The 26,153-nt window shown below is 38.9% G+C and overlaps 1 protein-coding gene across 2 annotated transcripts in view; it reads left to right on the top strand.

Annotated features, from left to right (window-relative positions):
• Nucleotides 1-1,334: 1,334 nt before the first annotated feature.
• The window catches only part of smc3 (structural maintenance of chromosomes 3), a 28,896-nt gene continuing 4,077 nt past the window's right edge, over nt 1,335-26,153 (top strand). Inside the window, exons 1-27 of one of the 2 annotated variants that reach the window (XM_034887090.1) lie at nt 1,335-1,545; nt 2,263-2,338; nt 2,547-2,585; nt 2,691-2,758; nt 3,034-3,105; nt 4,591-4,670; nt 4,761-4,839; nt 5,115-5,232; nt 5,423-5,598; nt 5,771-5,851; nt 8,410-8,574; nt 10,310-10,431; nt 10,606-10,819; nt 10,931-11,034; nt 11,890-11,989; nt 13,428-13,588; nt 13,841-13,982; nt 14,462-14,612; nt 14,793-14,945; nt 17,201-17,352; nt 17,538-17,696; nt 19,312-19,419; nt 19,753-19,861; nt 20,823-21,070; nt 23,836-24,048; nt 25,084-25,275; nt 25,845-26,022. In XM_034887090.1, coding sequence (XP_034742981.1) covers nt 1,531-1,545; nt 2,263-2,338; nt 2,547-2,585; nt 2,691-2,758; nt 3,034-3,105; nt 4,591-4,670; nt 4,761-4,839; nt 5,115-5,232; nt 5,423-5,598; nt 5,771-5,851; nt 8,410-8,574; nt 10,310-10,431; nt 10,606-10,819; nt 10,931-11,034; nt 11,890-11,989; nt 13,428-13,588; nt 13,841-13,982; nt 14,462-14,612; nt 14,793-14,945; nt 17,201-17,352; nt 17,538-17,696; nt 19,312-19,419; nt 19,753-19,861; nt 20,823-21,070; nt 23,836-24,048; nt 25,084-25,275; nt 25,845-26,022 — 3,475 coding nt within the window. In that variant the 5' untranslated portion in view covers nt 1,335-1,530. Of the gene's footprint in view, nt 1,546-2,262; nt 2,339-2,546; nt 2,759-3,033; nt 3,106-4,590; nt 4,671-4,760; nt 4,840-5,114; nt 5,233-5,422; nt 5,599-5,770; nt 5,852-8,409; nt 8,575-10,309; nt 10,432-10,605; nt 10,820-10,930; nt 11,035-11,889; nt 11,990-13,427; nt 13,589-13,840; nt 13,983-14,461; nt 14,613-14,792; nt 14,946-17,200; nt 17,353-17,537; nt 17,697-19,311; nt 19,420-19,752; nt 19,862-20,822; nt 21,071-23,835; nt 24,049-25,083; nt 25,276-25,844; nt 26,023-26,153 lie in introns of both variants that reach the window. The other variant, XM_034887080.1, reaches the window with a different exon arrangement.

The raw sequence follows: 26,153 nt of genomic DNA, 5'->3' as shown, positions 1-26,153 counted from the left end.
GAAACAGTCGAGATCATAGTACTCAGTCCCTGGGACTCGAGGCCTATGAAAACAATAGGCTACAAACACTCGTGCTGTTTTCCTGTCTTCTGACCTGAAATAAACACAGCACAGTGATGAATTGCAATATACACGCCTTAGGTCGTTATGGTGACGTATGCCTATTCACAAATACAGTCAGGCATTTAAACCTAATTTATTTGAAAATTACAGTTTTTTTCAATAATGTGGATGTTAATATGTGTTTAATAAATGTTTTCACCACACAATGAAGTTGTTGTCATGTAATCATTCTAAAATTGTGTTTTTAGTTGATAGGTCTATAATTAAGAACTCAAATGGGCGTCATTTAGGACTATTCCCTCAAACTACAAGACAGAGAAAAAATCTACAAGTGTGTTAACATTCATATCCTGTTCTTGAGCCTTATCCTGGTTTAGATCTTTTTTGACATATGATTTTTTACATGAAAAACCTGGTTATTCATATCCCTGTTTACAATAATCCTAATTTCTGATCATCTGTGTGCAGTTGTGTCTCGATTTTTCAACATGCACTGACTTCAGACACCCGGAGAATGAAAAACAGACATGTTTTCAGCTAGGTGACGATGCATTTTCTAGCTAACCTAGAAAGGTCTTTATATTGTTAAAAATATGAAAATGGAAATAGACCTACACAAGCAAAGTAGACCTACACAAAATTACTGTTAAGTAGGTCTACTTCGAGTTCGTAGCACGTAAACACTCAACAGTCTACTAAGACATATCAATTGCAGGCCTAAATACAGTAGAAGAGGCAACAGTGACACCTGCAGTGACTGAGTTGGCCTTTATAAGCTTCAAGTAAGCAGCACTGCATAATGGTCAGACTGCACGTCTAGATTTTTCATCAAGTTAACAAGCGCAACCTACACACTTTTAATGAACACGTGTGCATAAATGAGAAACAGTCACAGGTAAAAAAAAAAAAAAAATCTGTCAAAATTCCCATTTGAAGCAGTGTGACGTTCTGCTTTCCATAAAAGCATAAAACATTTCGATTGGCAATTTTTCTTTGTCGAGCTAGACTTCTACTTGACTGCAGCTTTTATCAGCTCAACTCTTTCGGTCTTTGGCGCCTAGAAAACAGCCAGCTAGACTATACCAGCTGTACAAATAGGGAGGTAAGTAGATAACAAACGTGTCTAACCTGTAATTACGCAAAAACACATACGACCAACGATTGAAGATACTTTACAAATATATATGGGGGTTTTCTATTTCTAATTCAATCTAATTTGTTCTCGCTACCAAACATCAGTAGTATATGTTTATTGCTACAACCCTATTTTCACATGATGGTAGGATCCATATTATACCGCCCCCGCCGCCATTTTCCATGTTGTTCTGTTCTGCCACACCAATTTTGAATGCATTGATTTCTAATAATTTGTTAAATTTGGGTTATTAAATTCCTGGCTTCTCCAGTTTAGTGAAGGGGGGAGCTTATCTCCAAATTCAAACAAGGAGACGCCCTGTTTAGACAGCCATGTACATTAAACAGGTAAGCTAACGACACTTGTGCGTGTTGCCTACTATCCCTAGCTAGCCTCTTAACGTTATTCCACTAGCTAGCTACATGATTGTGCTCGATATAGTGAGGGTTTGCACACAGTTTAATGTTAATTTGGTTGCAGAGCTATGCAAAATCACAACAACGATACATCAAATAGCTAGCTTTCTAACTCTATGGCCATCTGGATAAATCGAGCTATAGTTGGAATTGCCCGTCCCCCTTTCCCAGTATGCTAAGCTAACGCTACAATGCTTAGCTAAACATTAGGTTAGCGAAGTGGTCGCTGTTGTATGTTGCACGATACCAAATAGCTAGCAGTCGATTTAATCGTATGGTAACATGAGCTTTGATAGTTTTGTGGTTGTCTACCGTGTGGTTTATCTTGTTAGCAAGTTTGCAAACCCATTGCCGTTCTAAATGAAAACTGGTCCATACAGTAGACAGGCAAGGCCCTGTTGGAAATCGTGCCCCGTTTATGATGCATTTGATGCTGCGCTGACTACTAAAGTTATAACGTTGTAACATGTTGAGTCAAACTTAATCGGAAGTGCGATATAGCCATAGTAATATTGCTGCATTCAGGAATAGTTCCTGGATTGCTATTGAAGTCTCTTAACACAACTTTGTCTAGCTAACGTTACAGTACGTGGTTAACGTTAAGTATGTGGATGTTGTGCTCACGGTGGTCTCTGGGTTCTTGTGCAGGTCATCATCCAGGGGTTCCGAAGTTACAGGGACCAAACTGTGGTAGACCCGTTTAGTCCAAAGCACAATGTCATCGGTGAGTAACGTTATGTGCTCACTTCAACTTTCTTTTTGTATGATACTGCATTTTTAAAATAATATATGTTGGTGTAAGGGCATGTACTTTTTTATTAAGGCACTTAAAATACGTTCCTAGACCAAAATGGGTGTGCCAAAGACTTGTCTCGTGTGTGTTGGTGGATTGTATTTATTTCACCATGTCCTCATTTTTTTGTCTGTTACAGTTGGAAGAAATGGGTCAGGAAAAAGTAACTTTTTCTATGGTATGTCTGCCTTAATGAATTACACCACACAGCAGTCAAACATTTCCCCCTTCTGTGTAGCTATTTGTTGTTGTCTCAAACTGTGGCTCTGCTCTGCTTTCTTAGCCATCCAGTTTGTGCTCAGTGATGAGTTCAGCCACCTGCGACCTGAACAGCGCCTGGCCCTGCTCCATGTAAGTTCAGGCAAATGTCAGACACTTTACAGATCCCAGCTACTGTTTTGAAAATGGCTATGTGACTGTGGAAAATGTATTGTTAGACATGCAAACGTCAAAAGCTAACTTCAGAATAACCGATGAATTAATCAATCATTAAAGAAGTTGCATTTCTGTTAAAATTTGAAGTATTGTAGAAGACTGAAACACAATGGGGAAGCAGCTTTTTACATACAAGGCCATTGATAAATGTAAACATTTAATATTATGTTTTTCCTTCCCTTTGACTGTAGGAGGGAACTGGTCCTCGTGTCATTTCGGCTTTTGTGGAGATTATATTTGACAACTCTGACAACCGGCTGCCGGTAGGATTGGCAAACATTTCATATTGATCTATTACTGTAGTTACAGGCACAATCATTTTTTTTTCTTCCAACTTGATAATCATGAAACCTTCCAGTAAGACTTGTCTATATGTGAAACATACTTGGTTGCTTTAATGTTTCGAGCCAGTATGAGCTAAAGCTAGAGGTGTAATGATATGCCGTCTGGATTGGCCAATGTAAGCTTAAGTGTGCTTTGCGTTGTACGTCCAGTTTTTTCAGTTTGGCTGATAGCAAAATTGACATTTTAGTGTACACTGTACTAAGGCTGCAGCTATCTATTGTTTTAGTAATTGAGTTTTCTACTGATTATTCCATCGATTATTCTAGTAATCGGATAAGAAATACTTTTGTTTTATTGAAGAGCAATAATTTACAATAGTTTGGTTTAATTGTCCGGAAAAGATACATTTTTATTGCCTACATTGCTTACAATATCATATCTCAAAAAACTAAACATATTAAATGCATTTAAGTGCCATATTACTTGTTTTACGATAATAACATTTTCTGAAATGCAATAACAACCTTAAACTAAGGCACACATTAAACATACATAAACGTTACCTTAATTTGTGCAACTTAACTTTCAGAAGTACAAATTTCAACCTGAGACTGATCTGTATATAGGCACATGTGTTAATATTAGTTCTAGTCATCATAGTTTCATTTATATATTAATAACAATGTCACACAGCTCTGTCGTTGTGCTATTATTGCGGTAAGCTAGTTTGATTTAACAGTAGACACACTTTACAGAGTTTTTGTTTTGATTACGTTTGAACTGATTCCAAACTTTGGACACTTTCTGTTGTTTTCTCCAGCCTGTCTCTTCTCTTAGCCCCTTGTGCGCTTTCTTAATTTTTTATTCAGTCTTTATGGCATGTATCGCAAGCAGCGGCAGCTCGGTCGGCAACAGTAATAATCCTCCGTGTGGAAACACCGTGAGTGATACAACGTCGGTAACATTAATTAAGTGAAGCTTCCAGGCAAATTATTTTGCATTAAGGATTTTTAGTAATCAAATTATTCGACTTACTTGAGGAATTGTTTCAGCCCTACACTGTACACTGCCAAAATAAACACAGAATTTTAAAAAAGCTTTACGGATAGAGGACAGACTATCCACAGCAATACTTAGGTCACCATATCAGGTACCAGATATTCGCATCACTTTTAAAAGAACTTTTCGCAACATCCTTAGTCCAGGCTACCAGTGCATTATCACTTCTTTTTTAGTTCATATTGAAGTGTCTCCCTAAATTGCTGATAAGTACTATGACCACTGATTGTAGTGACACAGCTTCCAGTACGCACAGTGCTTATTATTCGGATGATGAAGGCAGGATGTTTGCACCACTCTATAAATCTCCAAATTGCCGCCTGGTAATACTGTGACATAACCAGCCAAGTCTGCTAATGTGTGTGATACTCCCCTTGACCACTGATAACTGTCTCTTCCTCCAGATTGACAAAGAGGAAGTCTCCCTTCGTCGCGTCATTGGTGCAAAGAAGGACCAGTATTTCTTAGACAAGAAGATGGTGACGTGAGTATTGCTGCGGATGGACTGTCCATTTAATCGAAAAAAAATAACAACTCATGTGTAATCACCTGTTTGCGTCTACGATTCTTGCAGTAAGAATGATGTAATGAACCTTCTCGAGAGTGCTGGCTTCTCCCGCAGTAACCCGTACTACATCGTGAAGCAGGGAAAGGTGAGGAAGGAGTGGGTGCCAACCTCACACTTGTTTAAGACATAATAGCTTATTTGTTAGTGGTGTGTAATACATTGCAGTATTTAAGCAGGTCTGTAAAAAGTGTACCAACTGTACTCAGCTTAATATCTATTATCATCTGATTTAAGAGTTTTTGATAAAATCTGATATCAACCTCTGCTAAATTTAAATACAATGTATAACCTTTAAAATCTTAGCACTACATTGAACAGCAGGATGTTCCACCTCACACGTTATTACAATTTTTAATGCAGATCAACCAAATGGCCACAGCACCCGACTCCCAGCGTCTGAAGCTGCTGAGAGAGGTGGCTGGGACACGGGTGTATGATGAGCGCAAAGAGGAGAGTATTTCTCTCATGAAGGAGACAGGTAAAAGCTTCTTATCACTGTTGTATAGGCTGTCATTAATTCAGTCATGCTTTTACAATTTCTACTACACAGCATTAGTCACCATTAAATCATCACTTGAATCTAAAAAGATTCCAGTCCCAGATATTTTAATGTTTAGTTCATAGTAACATTTAAACAACAACAACATCATGAAGTATGTGTTCCTCAGAGGGGAAGCGAGAGAAGATCAATGAACTGTTGAAGTACATTGAGGAGCGGCTGCACACCCTGGAGGATGAGAAGGAGGAGCTGGCTCAGTACCAGAAGTGGGACAAGATGAGAAGAGCCCTGGAGTACACCATCTACAACCAGGAGCTGAATGAAACCCGCGCCAAACTTGATGAGGTAATAACCTCAAGAAAAACTAATTATGTATGGCTATAAAGTGCCATATGATAGTTGACTGTAAAAAAGAGAGATCCTTGTTTAAATACAAATTTAATGCAAGAATCGACCAGTCACTGTGGCCTGTGATCTGTTGGGTACAGCTTCAACAACCAGATTTTTTTTATTCTAGCTTTCCAGCAAGAGAGAGACCTGTGGAGACAAATCCAGACAGCTGCGTGATGCTCAGCAAGATGCCCGGGACAAAGTAGAGGTAAAGAATTTCACTTTGCAGAAGAAGTGTTAACATCTTGTATTGGGTTGGGTGAGAATAAACATTGTCAGGGATTTTCCTGCATAGAGAAAGTTTTGGCGCCCACCAAAGAGGTTTTAGCCAGCACCAAAGGAATATCACGAGCACCAAAACACCATCAAGCACCAAACTGATTTTCAGCAGCCAGCCTCCCTCTTATCCACAGTCATTACTGGATATACACGTGCGGCTGCCGCTGATTTGATTGGATCTGAAAGCTCCTGTATAGCGCTAATGGAATCTCTGTTTCTGCAGTCAGGCTATACCGGACTCTCCCGGTGACCATGCTGCACCGCAGGACCGGCGCCGCAGAGAGAAACCACAGTTTCATAACCTGTAAAAATGTTTCGTAGTAGCGTCAAAACATTTTCAAGTCTATCAGAAAAATGAACCATTGACCTGACACCCTGAATAAGCTGCAGAGACGTCTTGTTCTTGCTTAAACTGTATTTTACACACAGTTCTGCCCTGATCATACTGATCAAATGAACTGGACTTTGTGGTCAGTTGTAGCCGAATGCAAAAAAAACTTCCCTTTCTACATTTTATTCCATTATATTTTAAATTGTTACTTGCCAACAGATTTTTGTGTGTTCCTTGACATAAATTAGGATGTTTTGCCATAAATTTGTGCGTACAAATATATAAGAATGTTGGGAATAAAGTCTATGATGCTCAAAATTTCCTAGAGGGGAGAAGACCTTGATAATTGATACAACGTTTTCCCACATGATTTTGTAAGACTGTGGTGGGTGGACCCCGAACCTCCTAGAGGGAAGGGAAGAAACCTTTGTACATTTTAAAGTTAAATTCATCATCTGGTGCACAATCAGAGCAAAAGTAAGAGCCTAGTTCTATGAAGAACATTGTACTCTTGTAGGTAGCTAATTGATGGGAAATATTGAGTGATGTCACTCAATGTGATTCCATCCAATATCTTGGCTGCAAAACTTAAGGCATCCGTTTATAGGTCCTATTCTTCTACGTTGAAATGTCCGCATGCGCGATACTCACATCGCAGAACATTACGATGTTGACGCTGAAACATTTTTGCTGCTTGATAGAAAAGTAAACGGTGAAGTAAGACTCTCCGTATGTAGGAAAGTACCGGAAGCGCTGCCGCTAACACAGTGACACAGTGACACAGTTTTGCTGCAGAAAGCTGCTGCCAGCCAGGCTAAGGGTGTGTCAGTTATTTTGGCTCCCATGTAAACAGGTTAGAGCTTGCACACTGCCTGCGTGACACGCATTTCTCATGTGCAGCTCGAGCAGAACCAAAAACGCGTGCATGCTAGAAGTGGGACTGACGCCTTATTTCCATGCAAATGTGGAAATGTGCAAACTGGAAGCTTTCCAGTCAACAAAAAGATTTTTGTCATTTTGACACGAATACATTTAATGAATAAAATTTTCTGTTGAACTCCTTTTTAAGTTGTATTTCAATTGGATTCAGAAAAAAAAGTAAGATGGACTTTATCATCTCAGGAAAGGGAATTGAAATATAATATATCAATATGTGCAACGAAATGTACAAATACAAAAATATATGACAAAATTAAGTTGAAGAACACGCTCTTTTATTTCATCAATGGACAACATACATGTTTACAGACCAGGCTAGCAGCAGCACAGCGTCTAACACGTTTCTGGTGTGCAAAGACAGAAAACGCCATGCAGCGCCACGCAACAGAAACACCACACTCACGCCACGCAGACAGTGTGCAGGACCCCTAAGGCTAATATAGTTCGCTTAAAGAAACGGGCGTCTGTCCCAACTAATGTTGCGGTTGAGAGCCGCGTCGCTGGAAACATAACACTAATCTACAAATGTAGTCTGTCTCAATAACGTAATTTACACGGATTTAAGTGTTCTTGGATACACAGCTTGTTGTTAGTGTGTGACCTGCAGGTCTGCATGCACAGCCAACCACCAATCACAATCAAACAAACAAGCAGGCCCCTCTAGTCAACCAGTACCAGTATGTTGTTTCATTTTTGCCTGGATTAATAGTATTATATGAATACAATGGTGTCATGTCAGTCAACTAATGTATTTTACCATCTAATTTCCCTCTCCAAAATCACTTCAGAAGAGTTGTCACAGCGCAGTTACTTACTTTGGTGTTTGTAAAGTATTGAAGTTTAACAAGAATGGTTCACATTAGAAAAGTTCCTTTTCATTTTCTATGTAGATGCACTCCCACTCAAAATCACCTCAGTAGTCGAGAAGGATTTATCATTTCCAAATAGAGCTAATTACGTCTTTCATATCACAGAGGGAAAAAATTCACAATGTCAGTTTTTCCAATATCATGCGGGCCTACAAAGCAGACTCCCTACCACCAAATAAATACACTATACGTAATTAATTTAACTTTACAATTTAATAAGTCTAATGTATCTCTCCTAACAGTGTATGGCCTTGATAAATAAATCTTAATTACTGAAGAGGAAGCAAGTTGTATTATTTACACTGCTTTAAATCAGCCTGTTTCTTTATTTTGGCGTCCTTTTTGTAGGAGACGGAGCGTGTTGTGCGTGAGCTGAAGTCTAAGATCTCTGCCATGAAGGAAGAGAGGGAGCAGCTATCGGCCGAGCGCCAGGAGCAGATCAAGCAGAGGACCAAGCTGGAGCTGAAGACCAAGGACCTGCAGGACGAGCTGGCAGGGAACAGTGAACAGAGGGTACGGAAGCCTCCCATCTGCGTCACTCTGCACACGTGATGCTGCACCAGCAACACTCCCCCACCCCTATCCCCTGCACCATCGCTGTATGTAGAGAACGAGGGTAGTGTTTTTCTTTTTCCACCCGTTGTCAGTTGGAATGAGGGGTACAATTACTTTTCCCTTCAAGAATACTGCCCTCATAATCCTGTTGATTTTATTTTTTATTCATTGATCAATGATGTAGCCTATGCGGCTTTCTAGATCCCAAATTATATCTTAAAATTGAATTTATTCTGACCAACAGTACAACAAATCCTTATCAGAGAATGGCAGGAAATGCCATTGTTTAATTTTACTTGTAAAACATTAAATGTAAAAATATTGATTTACAAAATTGTTCTGATTTTACCTGTTACATTTACTTAAGCAGTTTGGCCTAATGAATAGAGTTGGCCGTTGTAGGGTTACATTTTTTAGAAGAATGTTTGCTGGTCCAATAGCGGGATGAAATGAGAACCAAAACAGAGGAAGCACCAGCCTGTGTATCAGACTCTTTGCCATCAGCTCCACTATACATCATTCCTGGCATTAGATCATGTGTACAGAGCTGGCATGAGTCACTCTCCGTCTGGCCTTGTGTTCAGTGTGTGTTTGTGTGCACATGTGAGTATGAAGACAATAATCATACATAACGGCTTTATTGGCTCAGTCCGTGTGTGACCCATGATGGGTCCCAGGTGGCATGCTGCCTGTTGATTGGATTAAGCCCACCTGGCAGAACATCAGCCAAAATTTACTGGAGCAAAATGAAAAGCAAGGGAAGCAGAACTTTGCTGTTGATGGTTCAGATTTAAGATGGTGTTGACATTGAAAGTATAGATGTTCATGCCTGTGGGATGACAACCCTCCATCAGCACCCACACAGAAAAATTTGTCAAAATCAGTAGTCACTACTCAGGTCTGTGTTTGTTTTTTGTTTTTGTTTTCTTCAAATCTAGATGAATTTTTCAGACTGGGTGTACTCTACATAGTCTTTTTTTCATATTACTTCTCCTTTTTCCTATCACTTATGCCTCTGAATTTGCTGAATTTTTCCTGAATTAACAAACCGTTTTTAATGTTGTTGATTGGTTCCTTGAAGTATCCCAATTTTTTGTTTAATGGTTTTCCGGCACCATCAGTCATAGTGATGGGAATTCATTACAGTGTTTTCTTTGTTTACTATAAAGTAAATACTTTAATTATACTTAAATAAATCTACTCATTGGGTATACACATAAACAGAGTTTCCCTCGGACACCAAAGTGTACATAAGTGAATCTCGAATTCCACACTCTGCCTTTTGTTTTCAGAATTTTTCAGAATATTGTGAATCTATCCTACACCATAAATGCACAGATCTATGGCATTTGTCCTCAACTTTTAAAAGGCAAGAGTTAATTTAGTATCTTAATTATAGTAATTAAGGTTCTAACTCAATATGAATATTGCATCTGAGCAGTATAGTATACAACTTTAATCTCTAAACTATTTCCAATAATTTTGTTTTAGCATTTTGTCTTGCATTTTTTTGTATTACATAGATAATATGTATAAATAAATATAGGGGCTTTTTTAATATCATCCTTTCACCGTTTTTCATTCATAACAGCATATCCATTTTCCAACAATTCCAACAGTTTCTCCTCCTTCTCTTTCTCACCTCTTTGTTCTGATCTTTGAAGATTTGTTGTAAAAATTCCCGTTCTTCCAGAAACGCCTGCTGAAAGAGAGGACAAAGCTGCTGGAAAAAATCGAGGAGAAGCAGAAAGAGCTGCAGGAGACTGAACCCAAATTCAACATGGTGAAGGAAAAAGAGGAGCGGGGCATATCCAGGTAGGGATGACTCATTCTCAGCCATGACCCCTTGAGCAGCTCATGACCATGTAAATCTTTATGAGTCAGTCATCACATTTTGAATCCATTTGCATTGCAAGAGGGGGATGCTGTGTGAACTTGTGAATTAGTTTTGAAATATGTCACTCCCTTTGTGGTTATGCCTCACTCCAGACTGGCCCAGGCTACACAGGAGAGGACAGACCTCTATGCCAAGCAGGGCCGTGGCAGCCAGTTTACTTCCAAGGAAGAGAGGGACAAGTGGATTAAGAAGGAGTTGAAGTCTCTGGACCAGGCCATCAATGATAAAAAGAGGCAGATCACAGCCATCCACAAGGACCTGGAGGACACGGAGACCAACAAGGAAAAGAACCTTGAGCAGTACAGCGTATGTTCTTTTCTTTTACTGTATGATGTAATTAGTCATGTAATTTCTGTAGTTTTAATATAACCTAACAGGTGAGTATATCTGATATCCACTTTCAACTTTTCCTTATAGAAACTCGATCAAGATCTAAATGAGGTCAAGACCCGCGTTGAGGAATTGGACAAAAAGTATTATGAAGTAAAGAACAGGAAAGATGAGCTACAGAGCGAAAGAAAGTAAGAACTTTGTTTTCCCCTCTAGAACTCTCTTTGATCTCACATCTTGAACTTAATTTAAAGTTCAGCCTTTTCTTGTGTTCATGCTTCTTTATATTTGTGGGTAGTGAGTATAGCGTCACTTGATTTAGATGAATCTCGACATAAGTCATGCCTGCATCTTGCATCATCCTTTTCAGCTTAAATTGTTTTCCCTTACTTTTAGCCAATTAGTGCTGATGAATTGTCCAAAAAGGAAGTTCAAATTTTCCTTCTAAAAAACACATAGGTTGATAGGGAATATCTGTGTGCAGATTATGTACATAAGAGGGAAAACCAATAAAATGGGAGACATAACTACTTGTAGAGTTATATTTATTTCAACATGTATTTTAAAAATATCTACATACCTATATATTACAAAATAAAATAATAGACCTCTCTCTCTCTCTCTGGAGCAGGCAGGACATACAGATTACTCTGCAATAATGTATACAGTTTGTAATTTGGTAATAAACTAACAAGTCTCTTGCTTGAATTTGTCTCAAGATTTTGGAGATGGCCCTTACCGACAGAAGTTCCTCAATCTAGTCATCTCTCCAGCTAGACATTTTTGTTGACGTCTTCTTCCCCCTCTTTTCTTTTTGTTTATTTCTTAATCCCCGGCAACGAGACTGTGGAAGGCAGACAGCCCTCCCCCACATTATTCAATTTTCAGATGTCTACATGAATCTAACCATTTTAGGACAGTGTCTTAGTTTTTGATTGTTTTGACTACTGACTGACTTTTTCTTCTGTGTGTATTCACGGCTTCCGTTGGGTTTTGGTCTTTCTGGTGACATAAGTGTAACAGTGTGTGATTGTCTGTCTGTCCAGCTACCTGTGGCGTGAGGAGAACGCAGAGCAGCAGGCCCTGGCTGCCAAACGAGAGGAACTGGAGAAGAAGCAGCAGCTCCTTCGAGCGGCCACTGGCAAGGTCCGTGTCACTATTATTGACTTGCATAACGCAGCTACAGGATACCTTATGGTTCCGTCTCAACAGTGAACAAAGTCATGGCACCACACTAATTGTTTTACTTGCACGCTCAAGCACGCGCTTACCTGCACTTTTTGCCGGATGACACTCCACGTAGCATTTGGGGATGGGGGGGAAACGTGCTCTGGTTCAATGGCATTTCTTTAAACCAGTCACTATCGTATTGGACGGTGCTAAGCACAGGAGAACAGCTGCGATGCCATGGCAAAATAGGCTCGGAAGGAATATGTTTTGGTGGAACATGTGTACGTTCTCATAAAGAGTTGTTTCATATGCCAACACAAAGGAGAAGCACTAGGCAACGGCTGTCCGTCCTAAATTAATCACATCTGGCGATTTTATTGTGGCAGCAGCAGGCCAATCCCGGAAGTGGAAAGTCAAGGATACAGACTAACCAGAGGTACACCCATTTTAAACCTTCCCTCATGCACTTACTTGCTGGAGTACTGTGTGAGTAAGGGAATGGGCAAGTGAAGATAAATCAAACCCCCAATGAAAAAGTGCCTTTCTCTAAATGAGGCCAGCTGAAAGCTGTGAAGGACTCACTTTGTGACTCAGCCAGCTGTCAGGATAGGTATATCGATTAGAATCATTAATCTGCCTCGCTACTGGCACCTTATCATAGCTAGCTAAATTTACATATGACTCACTCTACACTGCCTCAGCCAATAATCGCCAGTCATTTCTTCTGGTATGAATCAAACATCACTTCTGAATAATGTCTGCCAAGATGAAAGAAGCCTTTTTGTGGCTTCATGGACAAATGTCCAGCGTTTATTTTGCTTTAATTGGTCCCGGCTGACTCAACCTGTCAACAGCGAATAGGATGCACTTTATTCTCTCCCACCTTTTTATATTCATAGTGCAGCACAGTTTTAACTAAATTAAAAGTTCTCTTCCTGTTTTTGTTTATACTTCACAAATTTGAGCAACAATGTATTTTTTATAAAAAAAATGTATATCTATCTATATATATAGATATATATATATATATATATATATATATATATATATATATATAGATATATAGATATATAGATATAGATATAGATATATATATATATATTTTTTTTAAATAGATTTTCTTCATTTAACAGCATAGTATTTTATCTTTAAAGAAATCTCTTTGTAATAATCTTCTACTTATAGAGAAGAGACCATGGGTGCTTTTTGTGATATTAAAAAAAAAGTGTATGATAAGAACATTACAATACTGATTTGGTATGTTGATGTTTTAATGCTGTTAGTTGTTACATTAATATTCATCCAGTATGTTTTATATTGTATTGAATGTTATTTTCCAGCCTGAAGTTTTAAACAACAGATTTTAGGATCAAGTCTAATCTTTCAAATTCTTCTTTCTCTTGTGGTCTACCAGGCTATTCTCAACGGCATTGACAGCATCAACAAAGTCCTTGAGCATTTTCGTCGGAAGGGCATCAACCAGCATGTCATCAATGGTTACCACGGCATTGTCATGAATAACTTTGAGTGTGAGCCTGCCTTTTACACCTGTGTGGAGGTGACTGCTGGTACCAGGTGGGGCCTGCATTTTTAATTTTCATTACTAGCTCCTTGTGTTGTTTTCAATGAAAATGTCACTATCAAACCACGTATACTTATTATGGAAGTAGCTGTTGTAGGCTATATATTTTAAATGCTTCCGTAGATATACACATATTTGTTGGTTGATTTGTAGTTAAAGTTACAATATGGCAAATGTATGCATTTTCTTTTTACTTGTCATTACTCTCTATGTCATTACATGCTGCCATGTTTTTTTCCTCCCAGACTGTTTTATCACATTGTGGAAACTGATGAGGTCAGCACCAAAATACTGATGGAGTTCAACAAAATGAACCTGCCTGGAGAAGTCACATTCCTGCCACTGACCAAGCTGGATGTCAGGGACACCGCCTACCCAGAGACCAATGTAAGGAACATGTTACTGTGAACATAGAACTGTAGTCTTTCAGTGACAGACCTCTCCACAGTGCTGCATAGGAAGGTTTGGATAGTCCACAAAACATTCCAGGAATAAACGGGTTATTTGCATTTATTTAAACCAAATTACAATCGTCTTGAGCGGTGCTATGCTCGGGACGCAGCATTGGTGTCTCTGCCAAATATTCTGGGGAAGGAACTTGTTTAGGTGGAACATTTGCACCCCGCTAAAGAAAACTGCCTGTAACGTTGCTCAGAGGTTTTTGTTAATGTTGCTTGAAACGAGCGGAGTTTGAAGTTAACTCAAAGAAAGCGGAAAGTGAGGCTTTTCCATTTGCACCGGAACTATTCCTGAAATGACCCGTCTTTGACATAAACTATCCATTCTACAACAGACAGTTCTTGTTTGATTATGAGGTGTTTAGTATTTGCCACTGAGTGCATACCAATATGTTTCTGCCCCACAAGGATGCTATCCCCATGATCAGCAAGCTACGCTACAGCACCAACTTTGACAAGGCCTTCAAGCACGTGTTTGGGAAGACCCTGATTTGTCGCAGCATGGAAGTTTCCACCCAGCTGGCCAGAGCTTTCACCATGGACTGCATAACTCTGGAGGGTAAGCTGACCTGCAATACACAATGTAGCATATACCACTACCACAAGCAATAGTGCAGTGTGGCTGAGCTTTTTATGTAGCATACTTTTTTTAAATTACTTATAAGGGCTTTGTGTCGTTTCTAGTACTGTAGAAACCTTATATGTCTTATATTCAGAACATTGTGTTGTGTTCTTCTAGGTGACCAGGTAAGCCACCGTGGAGCCCTGACAGGAGGCTACTACGATACCAGAAAATCTCGCCTGGAGCTGCAGAAAGACATGAGGAAGGCTGAGGAGGAGCTGGGTGAGCTGGAGGCCAAGCTCAATGAGAACCTGCGCAGGAACATTGAACATATCCTTTCATTATATCTCATAAATATAATATTAGATCATCAATGCCCACAAAAAAACTGTGCACTCGGAAGTCAGGCACATTTGTGTTAGAGTTTTAAAAAGTCCCTGCATGGCTAGCACTGCTGGAGTTGCAGAATTGCTTACAATGGAAATCTGTTGGCATTTCAATGAAGATTAGAAAGTTATCTTTCTGTTGGCTGACATTGAGATGTATTGATTATATAAAATGGGTTGGGTCACAAATGAATGCCAATAAATATTTTTTCAGTGTTCATTCCATGGGGTAAACAGGAAGTAGTTGGAGTACATGACATTTTTGAAAATTAATTATTCTACATCATTGAGGACTCCATCTAATTTGAATTATTGTTATATTTATAGAAATTGAATACAGTTAGTCAGTTTCTTATCTTCTTATCATCTTAACGAAAGTATTTCCGTTTTCAGACTAGAATGTCCTTTTTTCCCCAAAATGTTAAATGACGAGTTTCAGTTGGAAGTAGTTTTTTCCAAATTAGTTTTAAAGTTGACATGTTTTTCAATTTGCATACAATTATGTATTTAAATATATATTTTAAGGGTAGCAGGCAATGCAATGTCTGGAATACACTGAAAGACAGCAGTAAGTGTGACACTGTAGGCACTTGGGATATTGCCATTCTTTGCTCGGCCTTAGAGAAATGGAGGAGGAAACATCATGTGTTGTCAATATTTTGTTAAAGAGTGTGTTAGAAACCCAAAATATGTCTTTAAAAAGATAAAGAATTATTATAAATCATATACCCCTGTGCCGTGTATAGAAGCCTTTCTTATGTCTTTGAACTCCATGGAAATAAGTTATAACACCCTTGAGTGCAGTCTTCACTTAATTATAGTGTGATGATGTCGCATGACTAAACCTGAAACATAAATGCAGAAACTCCTACGGGTTTTGTAGCTAGTTCACTCAGCAGGAGTCTTACACGGCTGCAATAAGACTGTCTGAGCAGGTCATGAAGGATTAGTGTATGGTTCAATTCTGGACAGCTGATGAAGGCAAAACGGGCGGCTCAGAGAGGATTTGGGTTGGCATGTATGGTATGTTTATGCATGCGGACACTTCCGCCCAGGTAGATTATATGTGTATTTGCACACCTGTGTGACTGCGTATGTGGTTTGATGTGTACACCTGGTGTTTGTGTATATGTGTGCGTAGGCATGGAAGATGAATGACATGATGCTAGTCCTTCAGTCCTGCAGCGATGAGTCAGAGAACAAATCAATTATTTAAAAGCCTCTTGTTGTTCACTCTCCACCTCTGCCCTGTCGATAAGCATGAGGTTACGCTGATGCACCTCATACATCTCTTCTATTTTGAGTTTTCATTTTGCCACCAGCACCGCATTGCAGTGAAAGTATTGAGGTCACACAGTAGGGCTCTTGTGTTGTGACTGATTATAACTGCTACAACTCTTAACAACAAGGTTTTGTCCAATATGTATTTTATTCATGAGAGATTGAATGGTCATCACAGAGGTTAATGCAGGTTGCTTTTACTTACATGTTTTATTTATTTAATTCAATTCAGGGCAGTTACTTGATGTCAGCTTTTAAAACTCAGATCAGATGGCCTTAAACCAGCTATTTTTTCCATCTGCTCTTGTCCATGGCAGGCCAGTCTGTACGCTGAATTCCAGTAGCTCTTTTTAAGTCAGATTGATTGGCTTCAGGGTTTATTGAGTCCTCTTCAACCTCAAAAGCCCATAAGAGTGTTGTAGTCCTGGACGATCAATAAGCCTGTCTGTTAAATTAGATTAATGATGTGACGTGCAGCCCTCCTTAATCCTCGGCTTTGATATCAATGATGACAAAATCTTGCCTTGGAAGGCCAATCACATTATTGAAGCACTCTGTTGCACTAAAAAGGCTACTAGCTGTCCTGTGACATTTTTTATGTTCTGATGCTTCTGTTTTTGGTTAATTGTGGATAATGCTTTTCTGTTCTACTCTATGCTGAGTGGATGGACAGTATTTAGTGTTTCAGCAGTGTGTGAATGTGCACCCCTTCTTCATATATATTTACAATTTAAAATCTTGATTGTTCATACTGTAATTGTATTATGTTGATCTTTTTTGTGCCCCCCACCCCCTTGTCCGCTATATACAAAATATTGACTTGACTTGCACTCCTAGGCAATGCAACAGAGGTAATGAAAATGAAAATGCTCTTCCATAATAAACATCGTCTGATACTTCCTTAATCCTTGCTTCCACGCATTAACAATGAGATTGACCAACTGATGAACCAAATGCAGCAGATCGAGACACAACAGAGGAAGTTTAAGGCATCCAGGGACAGTATTCTGTCAGAGATGAAGATGTTGAAGGAGAAGAGGCAGCAGTCAGAGAAGACGTTCATGCCCAAGGTGATTATATACTGATGTTATCGCAATACCATCATTTTAGTTTATATACCAGCCCAGAGTTCAAGGTCACTAAGACCTGAACAAATTAAATATCCTTCGTTGCATGTTCTATGAGGGGTTTAGCCTGTTCCCAGCTCAGTCTGTATGTGCTATCCACTGATGTCCGACTCTTCCTTCCTCTACAGCAACGCAGTCTCCAGAGTCTGGAGGCCAGCCTCCATGCAATGGAGTCCACCAGGGAGTCACTGAAGGCAGAGCTCGGTACAGATCTGCTCTCTCAGCTCAGCCTGGAGGACCAGAGGCGTGTCGATGACCTCAACGATGAGATCCGTCAACTCCAGCAGGTCAGCAGGAGGATTGGACACAACAATTCTTACAGGGATTTCTTTCCCTGGTATAGATTTGTCTCGCATTAGGAAAACAATTAAAAATTGTTTTGCACTGCGGCAGTCAGATGTAGTAGAATGTATGAAATCTCAATTATGTGGAGCAACAATACCTAAAATGTTTGATCAGCCCTAATGTGGGACATGGATTTGAAAGATCATTTGGTTCAGAAATCTTTTTTAGAAAAGCACTGTGTAGCTAAACTAGTGGATGCATACACACCCCTCCATCTGCTTATTTGTAGTTCAGAGAATCAACTGTTACCTACATGCTGGTTGTTTTTCTCTTTCCCCTCCCTCTCTGCCTCCTGTTAGTGCATTCAAATGACCTGACTGGTGTGACATAGATTTTATGGTAAAAACTACAAGAAACCTCATAGTGACCACTATATTGTAGTGTAAAGAGAAGTGTTTCCACTCTTGGTTATGGGTAACCAGAGTACAAAGTCACATGATCCTGTGGGGCCCGTGGTGGATGAGATGGTAAAGAAATATAGTTCTGACTGTATTGAATGACTACCGTATTGGTCAACAGAGTATGGGTCTCCACAAAATGGTTCATTTAGTACAGGGACATTGACACGTCCACCTCTACTCTGTTCTTTAAAAAAAAGACTGAAGACTTTCTTTTATGATGCTGCCTTTCTTTAAATAATTGTTGCTTTCCTATTGTGAAGTTGCATTGTTAAAATTATGAATTATCTGCTTTTATATCTTTAGTTGTTTTTAACTGCTCATTAATGTTTAATTTCTTTTACTGCACAGTAACTTTTATTCTTGTATATTTTATCTGTTTTTAATTTCTTAATTGTTTTTAACTGCTCTTTAATGTTTTATATAAAGCACTTTGAATTGCCTTGTTGCTGAAATGTGCTATACATATAAAGTTATATGGCCTAAGAGTAGCAGGCAGCATCTGTGTGTGGGTTCCTCCTATGATCTAGTGTTGCCCCCTCCTTATTCACTGCCAGCTGTGCTCAGTTCCCACCTCAGTGAACTCTCAGCCATTCTTGCTATCGTTGTGCAACAACTCCACCCCCGCCACCTGGAGCCTTTCATGTTTGGTTCTGCAGTGTTGGCGGTTGTCAAGTTATATTGGTTGCGACAGAAGACTTTGTTAGGTGTTCTTGTTAATATGGCACTTGCCTGGACCTAAGTGCACTCACACACAGGGGTGTTTGTTTACCATTTTGGGGCAGTGTATGTACTAGTGTCTCTGTTCACAAATTACTACAGATGTAGCTGATATTTCCCATAGACTGCTTATACACAATTTTAAGCCACCGCTTTATTCAGTGTTGTGAGTAGTGAATATTGTTCTCACATTATAGCAATCTCCATAAGATATCAAAGGCATTGTTATTTCACGTAATATTACTCACATTGCTAGCTCTATTATTGCACATTTGATGTGGCAGGTTTCTTCCACCTAAAACACGGAGCAAGATAAAACTTAGTTAAAAAATGTTTACATATAGAATTACTGAAAATGTAATATGGCTTGTTTTGTCTGCATTTGGCAAAGAGTGACCATTTGTATTTTGTGTGTTGATCTCCCTCTATCCACCCACAGGACAACAGACAGTTGTTGAACGAGAGGATTAAGCTGGAGGGCATAATGACCAGAGTGGAAACGTATCTCAACGAGAACTTACGAAAGCGTCTTGACCAAGTAGAGCAGGTATGCTGTCCCTTTCAAACTCCCTCAAATTATTCATATGTTGGTGATACATCTTATAGTAAGGCTCTGCATGCAGAATCCTTTTTCCATAGGGTAATGTAAAATGTAGGTTAAGTGCTTCTTTTTTGGTATTCTTAAATTCTATTATACTTGTGTGTAGAAGCAACAAGTTCAAAGGATTTGTTTGCAGCTGTTGGATGAGTCAATGAATGTAATGTGGTGATTTAAAATGGAGAGTCTTGAATTTAATGCTTTCATTCAAACAAGTCAGAAGTGTTTGAATTTGTATGACCCTCTTTTTTTTTTAATGTGACCTAATTTGCATTAACACAGGAGCTAAATGAGCTTCGAGAGACTGAGGGAGGCACAGTGCTCACAGCAACAACGTCTGAGCTGGACGGCATCAACAAACGAGTCAAAGAGACCTTGGCACGATCAGAAGGTACGTATTGTACCAAAGACACAACACTGGGGCATTGAGAGTAGCCTAAAGTTTAGATAAGCAGCCTTTCCCTCAGGACCCTTAAATCCAAAAATGATTTCTGATAATTCCTCCAGATCTTCACACACATACACATACACATACTTATGATACTTATAATACACAGAAAAAGGCCAGAATATAAATAAAAACGGATATCAAGATGCGTTAAGTGACAGATATGATGATTTTTGTATTGTATTATTGATTTACGCATCCTTTTAATGTAGTTCTTGTCACTTCTTGACAGCCCTATTGTTAGGTATATTTCCAAGAAGCTAACAAAGATTTTCGCAACTGTCCGGTATCAGTAATCTTAACTATTGAGCCCAAAATGTAACTGAGGCATCTAAATTCAGAAACTGGGGGTGTGCAAAAAATTGATTCACCTTTTTATTGCGATTCAAGCTCTACAGATTCACAATCGCTTCATTTTTTTGTTTTTGTTTTAATTGGTAATGGTTGGTATATTACCACATGGAAAAAGTAACTGTGAATACTGTGAATTGTTTTTATTTTTAATTGAGATTTCAATTTTGAAGCGAATTTTGAGGCTAAAAAAATCAATATTGAATCGTGACATTTCCTGAATCGTGCACCCCTACTGCCCCCCCATGGGCTGCTACCACAAACAGATGGGGTTTCTCATAACAAGGTGGGAGAAATAGCCTCCATGTTAGCAGGTTGTAGATGACGCTTGTAAAGCCAAATGGAATAGTTGTGGCCTCTGAATGAAGATGAAACCTATGTACTTAGTTCATGCAGCCGTCTACTTTTGAAAAGTTGATTTCAGTAACGTTTAGAAGCCTGTGACAGTATTTATAATTTTCTGGGCCGTGGGTTTATGTACTTATGTCTTATTTGGACTGAAACCGTCTCTTTTTCTTCACAAACTTACCGCCTCCTACAATGTCTTTCTCAGATCTGGACTCTCTGGTTGACAAGACAGAGGGGGAGATCAAGGACCACATAAAGAGCATGGACCGCTGGAAGAACATTGAGAAGGAGCAGAATGATGCCATCAACCACGACACCAAGGAGCTGGAAAAGATGACTAACAGACAGGGCATGCTGCTCAAGAAGAAGGAGGAGTGCATGAAGAAGATCAGAGAGCTTGGCTCGCTGCCTCAGGAGGCCTTTGAGAAGTACCAGACCCTCACACTCAAGCAGGTGTGTGTGTATAAATCTACATACATACACACACACATACACTGCACAATCTTAAAGGTGCAAAATGTAATACTGACAGCTAGTGTTTAAAATAGTAACTGCGGTACAGATTCAAAATTCTGGAGAAATTTTTCTCCCCAGACTTACGGAGGTTGCCAGGCTGAGAGTGCAGTATCCGCAACAATGTTGCTAGACGCTTGTCTCACATAGCCAGACATTACTCCAGAGCAAAGCGGAGTAGCTAACTTTAGATGCTGGCTAAATTCACATAGCAGCCCATGCTTTTTTTTTTTCTTTTTCTTTTTTGGCTTAGAATAAAGGTAGGAACCGCTACAAACACAACAGCCTCGCCATCCTCTCCACCCAACAGACAGACATACTTCCTAGGCAGAGAATTACTATAGCCGTGAACAGGCTTCACGTTGTAAACAACCGTGGCCCACTTGCCTGGTCCTCCGGTAACGTTAACTAGCAGTTAGCAGGGACAGCATGGAAGCGTTAGCAAAGACCAGTTGGGATCACTTTGCTGTCTGTGTCTCAGTCGTTTTGCAAGTAGCCAACTTGGGTACTCTAGCTATATAATTTAATTTGAGAGTTTTCTTTGATACTGTTAATTTGTTTGCTGCTTTCATGGCTGGACGTTACAGCTGTAGCGCACTGGGTTTACGTGTTCACAGGTATATCTGGAAACCCTGCCTGGCTGTCAAACTGGGCAGTTGGTAACAACTAGTGCTGCACAATTAATCAAATTTTAAATCAAAATTACAATTTTGACTTCCCACAATCAAATTTGCTTCTTTTATCTTTTTATTATTATTACATGTGTTGCAGATGTATGTCTAGATAACATAAAACTTCAACATAAGAAGAACACATGGATGTGAAAGCAGTTATAAATAGCCTATGTGACAATACAATATGTTTTGGTTAAAATCAACAAATAATCGTAATAATTAATCACGATCATATTATTGATCCAAATAACCGTGATTTTCATTTTGGCCATAATCGTACAGCCCTAATAACAACACATAGGCCATAACACAAACAATTTGAACGGACAAATTGACTTTCCGTCACTGAACAGAAATTTCAGAAGGAGAAAATACTGGCATAAGCATTGTTGTCAGAAAAGATAGTATGTTGACTTATCATGTTTCCTTTATATCTGATAACACATTAGGGTAATTTTTGGATTTATTACAGTAAATATATTACATATTGGACCTTTAAAATAATAGTCAGGTGCCTGTAGCCTTTCCATTGTAAGCGAGGAAATCCACAGTCCTTGGCAAGACATCATACATTCCACAGTTTAGCTTAAGTTAAAAATTATGCTTTAGCAATCTTAAGACAAATCAAGTGAATATTTTCGGTAACAAAATGGGAAATGTGTACTGAAGACTGCAAGGCAAGACTGTCTGATTGTCCCTAGAGAGTCTTTCCTTGCTGAGCTATGAGCTTTCTTGTAACAGTCACTTGAGCAGTTGTTGCTATAAAAAATAGTGCTTACATAGTACAAATACTTCACTAAAGATACAACAACAGCAGCACGAACAATAACTATGAAGATTGAGTTTTTCTGTGCATATAATCCTACTCCTGTATCAAGCTTATTGGTGTGCAGACATACACACATGGATAGAGTCAGATCTCATAAGGAATAAGACCCAAGGCCATCACATCCCACCCACTCACCAGTGACTCAGACACTAGATAGTGCTCGGTCTCTGATTTTCTTTCAGCCAGCTGCTTCTGGGAGCACAGACTGTGAGTTGAGTGAACTTGGCTACATCTTTAATAAGTGTCTGAGTGTGTATGTTGTGTGTCTGTGTATTTGTCTGTGTATGTGTGTGTCATCTTCCCGTCTTGACAATGCTGAAAATAGCCTCACACTGTCTAATAAACACTCCACATGGTTAATCGCTCTCCACAGGACACAGAGTGCTCAGGGGCAAGATGGTGCCATTGATTGCAGAAGTGGATTACAAGGCCAAGTAATAATGGCACTTGCTCGTGTTCCCTTGGTCATTAGTGATTCAGATGGATACATTTATAGTTTGAGAGTTTATAGAGTGCATGCCACTTTTTATCCAGGCAAAGCGGCTTCCTAATCAGGTCATCTTCAGATATGAATGGCAACAAACTTTTGAATACTTGTACTAAAATGAATAATGCATCTGAATTTATGTCCTTGTTTAAAGTCTTTAAAAGTGCACAATCTTAATACTAGCAGAGTACGGGGGGTGGAGGATTCAAAAAAAGAAAGAAAATGAAATCATTCCTGCAAAATGTGCTGGCAGTGTAGGTGTAATAACAGCAAATATTCTAAATTAAATGTTTTCAAAAGATAAGAGGGGAATCTTTTAATTCAAACAGGCATGCATTTTTCCTACACTGCCTCTCAATGTATATATCTTAAAACATTAAATAATTTCCTTAGCAACTTCTTCTTCAATCTTAACAATTTAACAATCTCAATCTTGTGTTTTTATAGTGTATTTAAAACATCTTTACCAAGAATAATAAAAAGGGACAAGTGATGTAGAGCAACCAAAAAAACAGTGACTAATATGGACAAGAATGGAATAAATAAAAAGCTAATATTATTATTACTTCAAAGCCTATTATTACTATTGCTTCAAAGCCACATTACTTACAAGGCTATGAAAAGAAGAACGTTCTGAGAAGTATTTTTAACCATACCAGGGTGATTTATCTTAAAGTTAATAATGATTCAATCTTTCCTTTTTCCTTTCCAACAGTTGTTCCGCAAACTGGAGCAGTGCAACACAGAGCTGAAGAAGTACAGTCATGTCAACAAGAAAGCTCTGGACCAGTTTGTCAACTTCTCTGAGCAAAAAGAAAAGCTAATCAAGCGTCAGGATGAGTTGGATCGTGGCCACAAATCTATCATGGAGCTCATGAACGTTCTGGAACTGCGAAAGTATGAGGCCATCCAGCTCACCTTCAAACAGGTACGTGGTATGTCAAACTGTTCAAAGTGTCCAGGTGGGTGCATACATCCATTTACAGAAGTCTGTCATGCAGTATATCAGTCAGCTAGTGGGCACTCATTGGTTAACACAACAAGACAAGCCGGGTTTTGCAAGACCACAGGTAAGGGTTGGGAAAATAATCAATTTTTAGATGCATTGCGATTCTCGCAATAATAAAAATAATCTCTCTCTCTCTCTCTCTCTCTCTCTCTCTCTCTCTCTCTCTCTCTCTCTCTCTCTCTACATATATATATATATATATATATATATATATATATATAATATTTATTTAAATGTGTTTTTTTTTTATTTAAAAGTTACTGTCTCTAGACATGTACAAAACCAAATGACTGAAAGAGGATGGAATAATGGACAACAACTTAGAGTTTAGGGAAGAGTGCAGAAAAAGGTGTGTGTGTGTCTGTGATCACTTAGAGACATCTACTTTATCATATTATGTGTGCAACCCCATATTTCATGTTCTAAGAAGCCAATTCTCCACCTTTAAACATGACTGGGTCTCTGTCATGGAAGACTACTGTGAGAAGGTGACTTTCACAAGCATGTTTAAGGCTTAAACATGGAATGACTACAAAATAAAAATCTCAGTAGACAAAACATTTCATTAAAACTAATATTTATATGGATATTTTTTTAAATCGCGCTTGGAAATTTACATCGGCCGATAACAATATTATCGGTCGATGTTAGGCATTTCCCGAACTATTGGTATCTGCATTAATAATGGCCCATAAAAAACAATCGGCCTAAATAAAATACAAAATGGACGGTTAACCAAGTTATAAGTGTTGCATAGTTTGTCCACCAGAGGGCACTCTATAACGTCCCTGTTGGGAAGTCTTTATTTTTTTTTTTTCTTTTTCAAAACATATTAATTATTTTTATACATTTATTTATTTGCTTCGACCTCACATTAGATGCACATTTTCTAATCTGACAAATATGAACAATACTCACCCTGCTCCTCTTTTTGGCATGTTTTCTTTCCCTCAGGTGTCAAAGAACTTCAGTGAGGTTTTCCAGAAGCTGGTGCCAGGAGGCAAAGCTACGTTGGTGATGAAGAAGGGTGATGCTGAGGGGAGCCAGTCTCAAGATGAAGGAGAGGGTGGTGCAGACAGTGAGAGGGGCTCAGGTTCACAGAGCAGCGTTCCTTCAGTGGACCAGTTCACTGGAGTTGGCATCAGGGTTAGCGTCTTTTTATTCATTTTATCCATTTTGACTGGTTTTTATAACAGTAATTCAACGTACGTCAAAGTATTATTTATTACATGCTTTTTTTAAATTAAAGTCAACAGTGTTATTATGACAATATCTTTTTGATTTAGTTTTTAAACCATATTTAGAGGAGTATTTTCTGTTATTTTGATGAAGTTATGTAATGTAAAATTGTAAGAAAATGTAGATTGAGCTATGGTAAGCATTGCAAGGGCATAACATTGTCCTAGTGTATGAGAGTTTCCTTGAGTTTTCATCTGGAAAGACTGAATGTGTGTTTTTGGACTATCCAGATCCATCGCTACAAAGCAGGACCAAGGTGAAATTATTCATGCTATGAGTAATACTTGATTCTCTTCACTCTAAATGTATGATGTTATTAAATCTGCCAGAATATCACAGAAGCATTCTGTTCATTTATTTGATCGTCCAAACCAGAATCTAATAATAATAACAATAAAACCATTAACTAAAAATAACAAATCTCTCTGCATGTTTCTGCCTCGTGTCTAACAACCATCCTCCCCTGTCCCCTGTAGGTGTCGTTCACAGGGAAGCAGGGTGAGATGAGAGAGATGCAGCAGCTGTCTGGAGGTCAGAAGTCTCTGGTGGCTCTGGCACTGATATTTGCCATCCAAAAGTGTGACCCCGCTCCTTTCTACCTGTTTGATGAGATTGACCAAGCCCTCGATGCCCAGCACAGGAAGGCTGTCTCAGGTAAGGTGCTAGTTTAAATCAAGGGGGTAAGCCAGCCCCTTTTGATGCTATAGAGCAGGGGTATTCAATTAAATTTCTAAGAGGTCCAGATAGAGAAGATTTTGTCACGCAAAGGTCCACAATATCACAAT

Source organism: Etheostoma cragini, chromosome 2 (assembly GCF_013103735.1).
Source record: "Etheostoma cragini isolate CJK2018 chromosome 2, CSU_Ecrag_1.0, whole genome shotgun sequence".
In the NCBI taxonomy this organism is placed as follows: Eukaryota; Metazoa; Chordata; class Actinopteri; order Perciformes; family Percidae; genus Etheostoma; species Etheostoma cragini.
The sequence above is the reverse complement of the archived record's forward strand: the minus strand, read 5'-3'. Positions and strand labels throughout refer to the sequence as shown.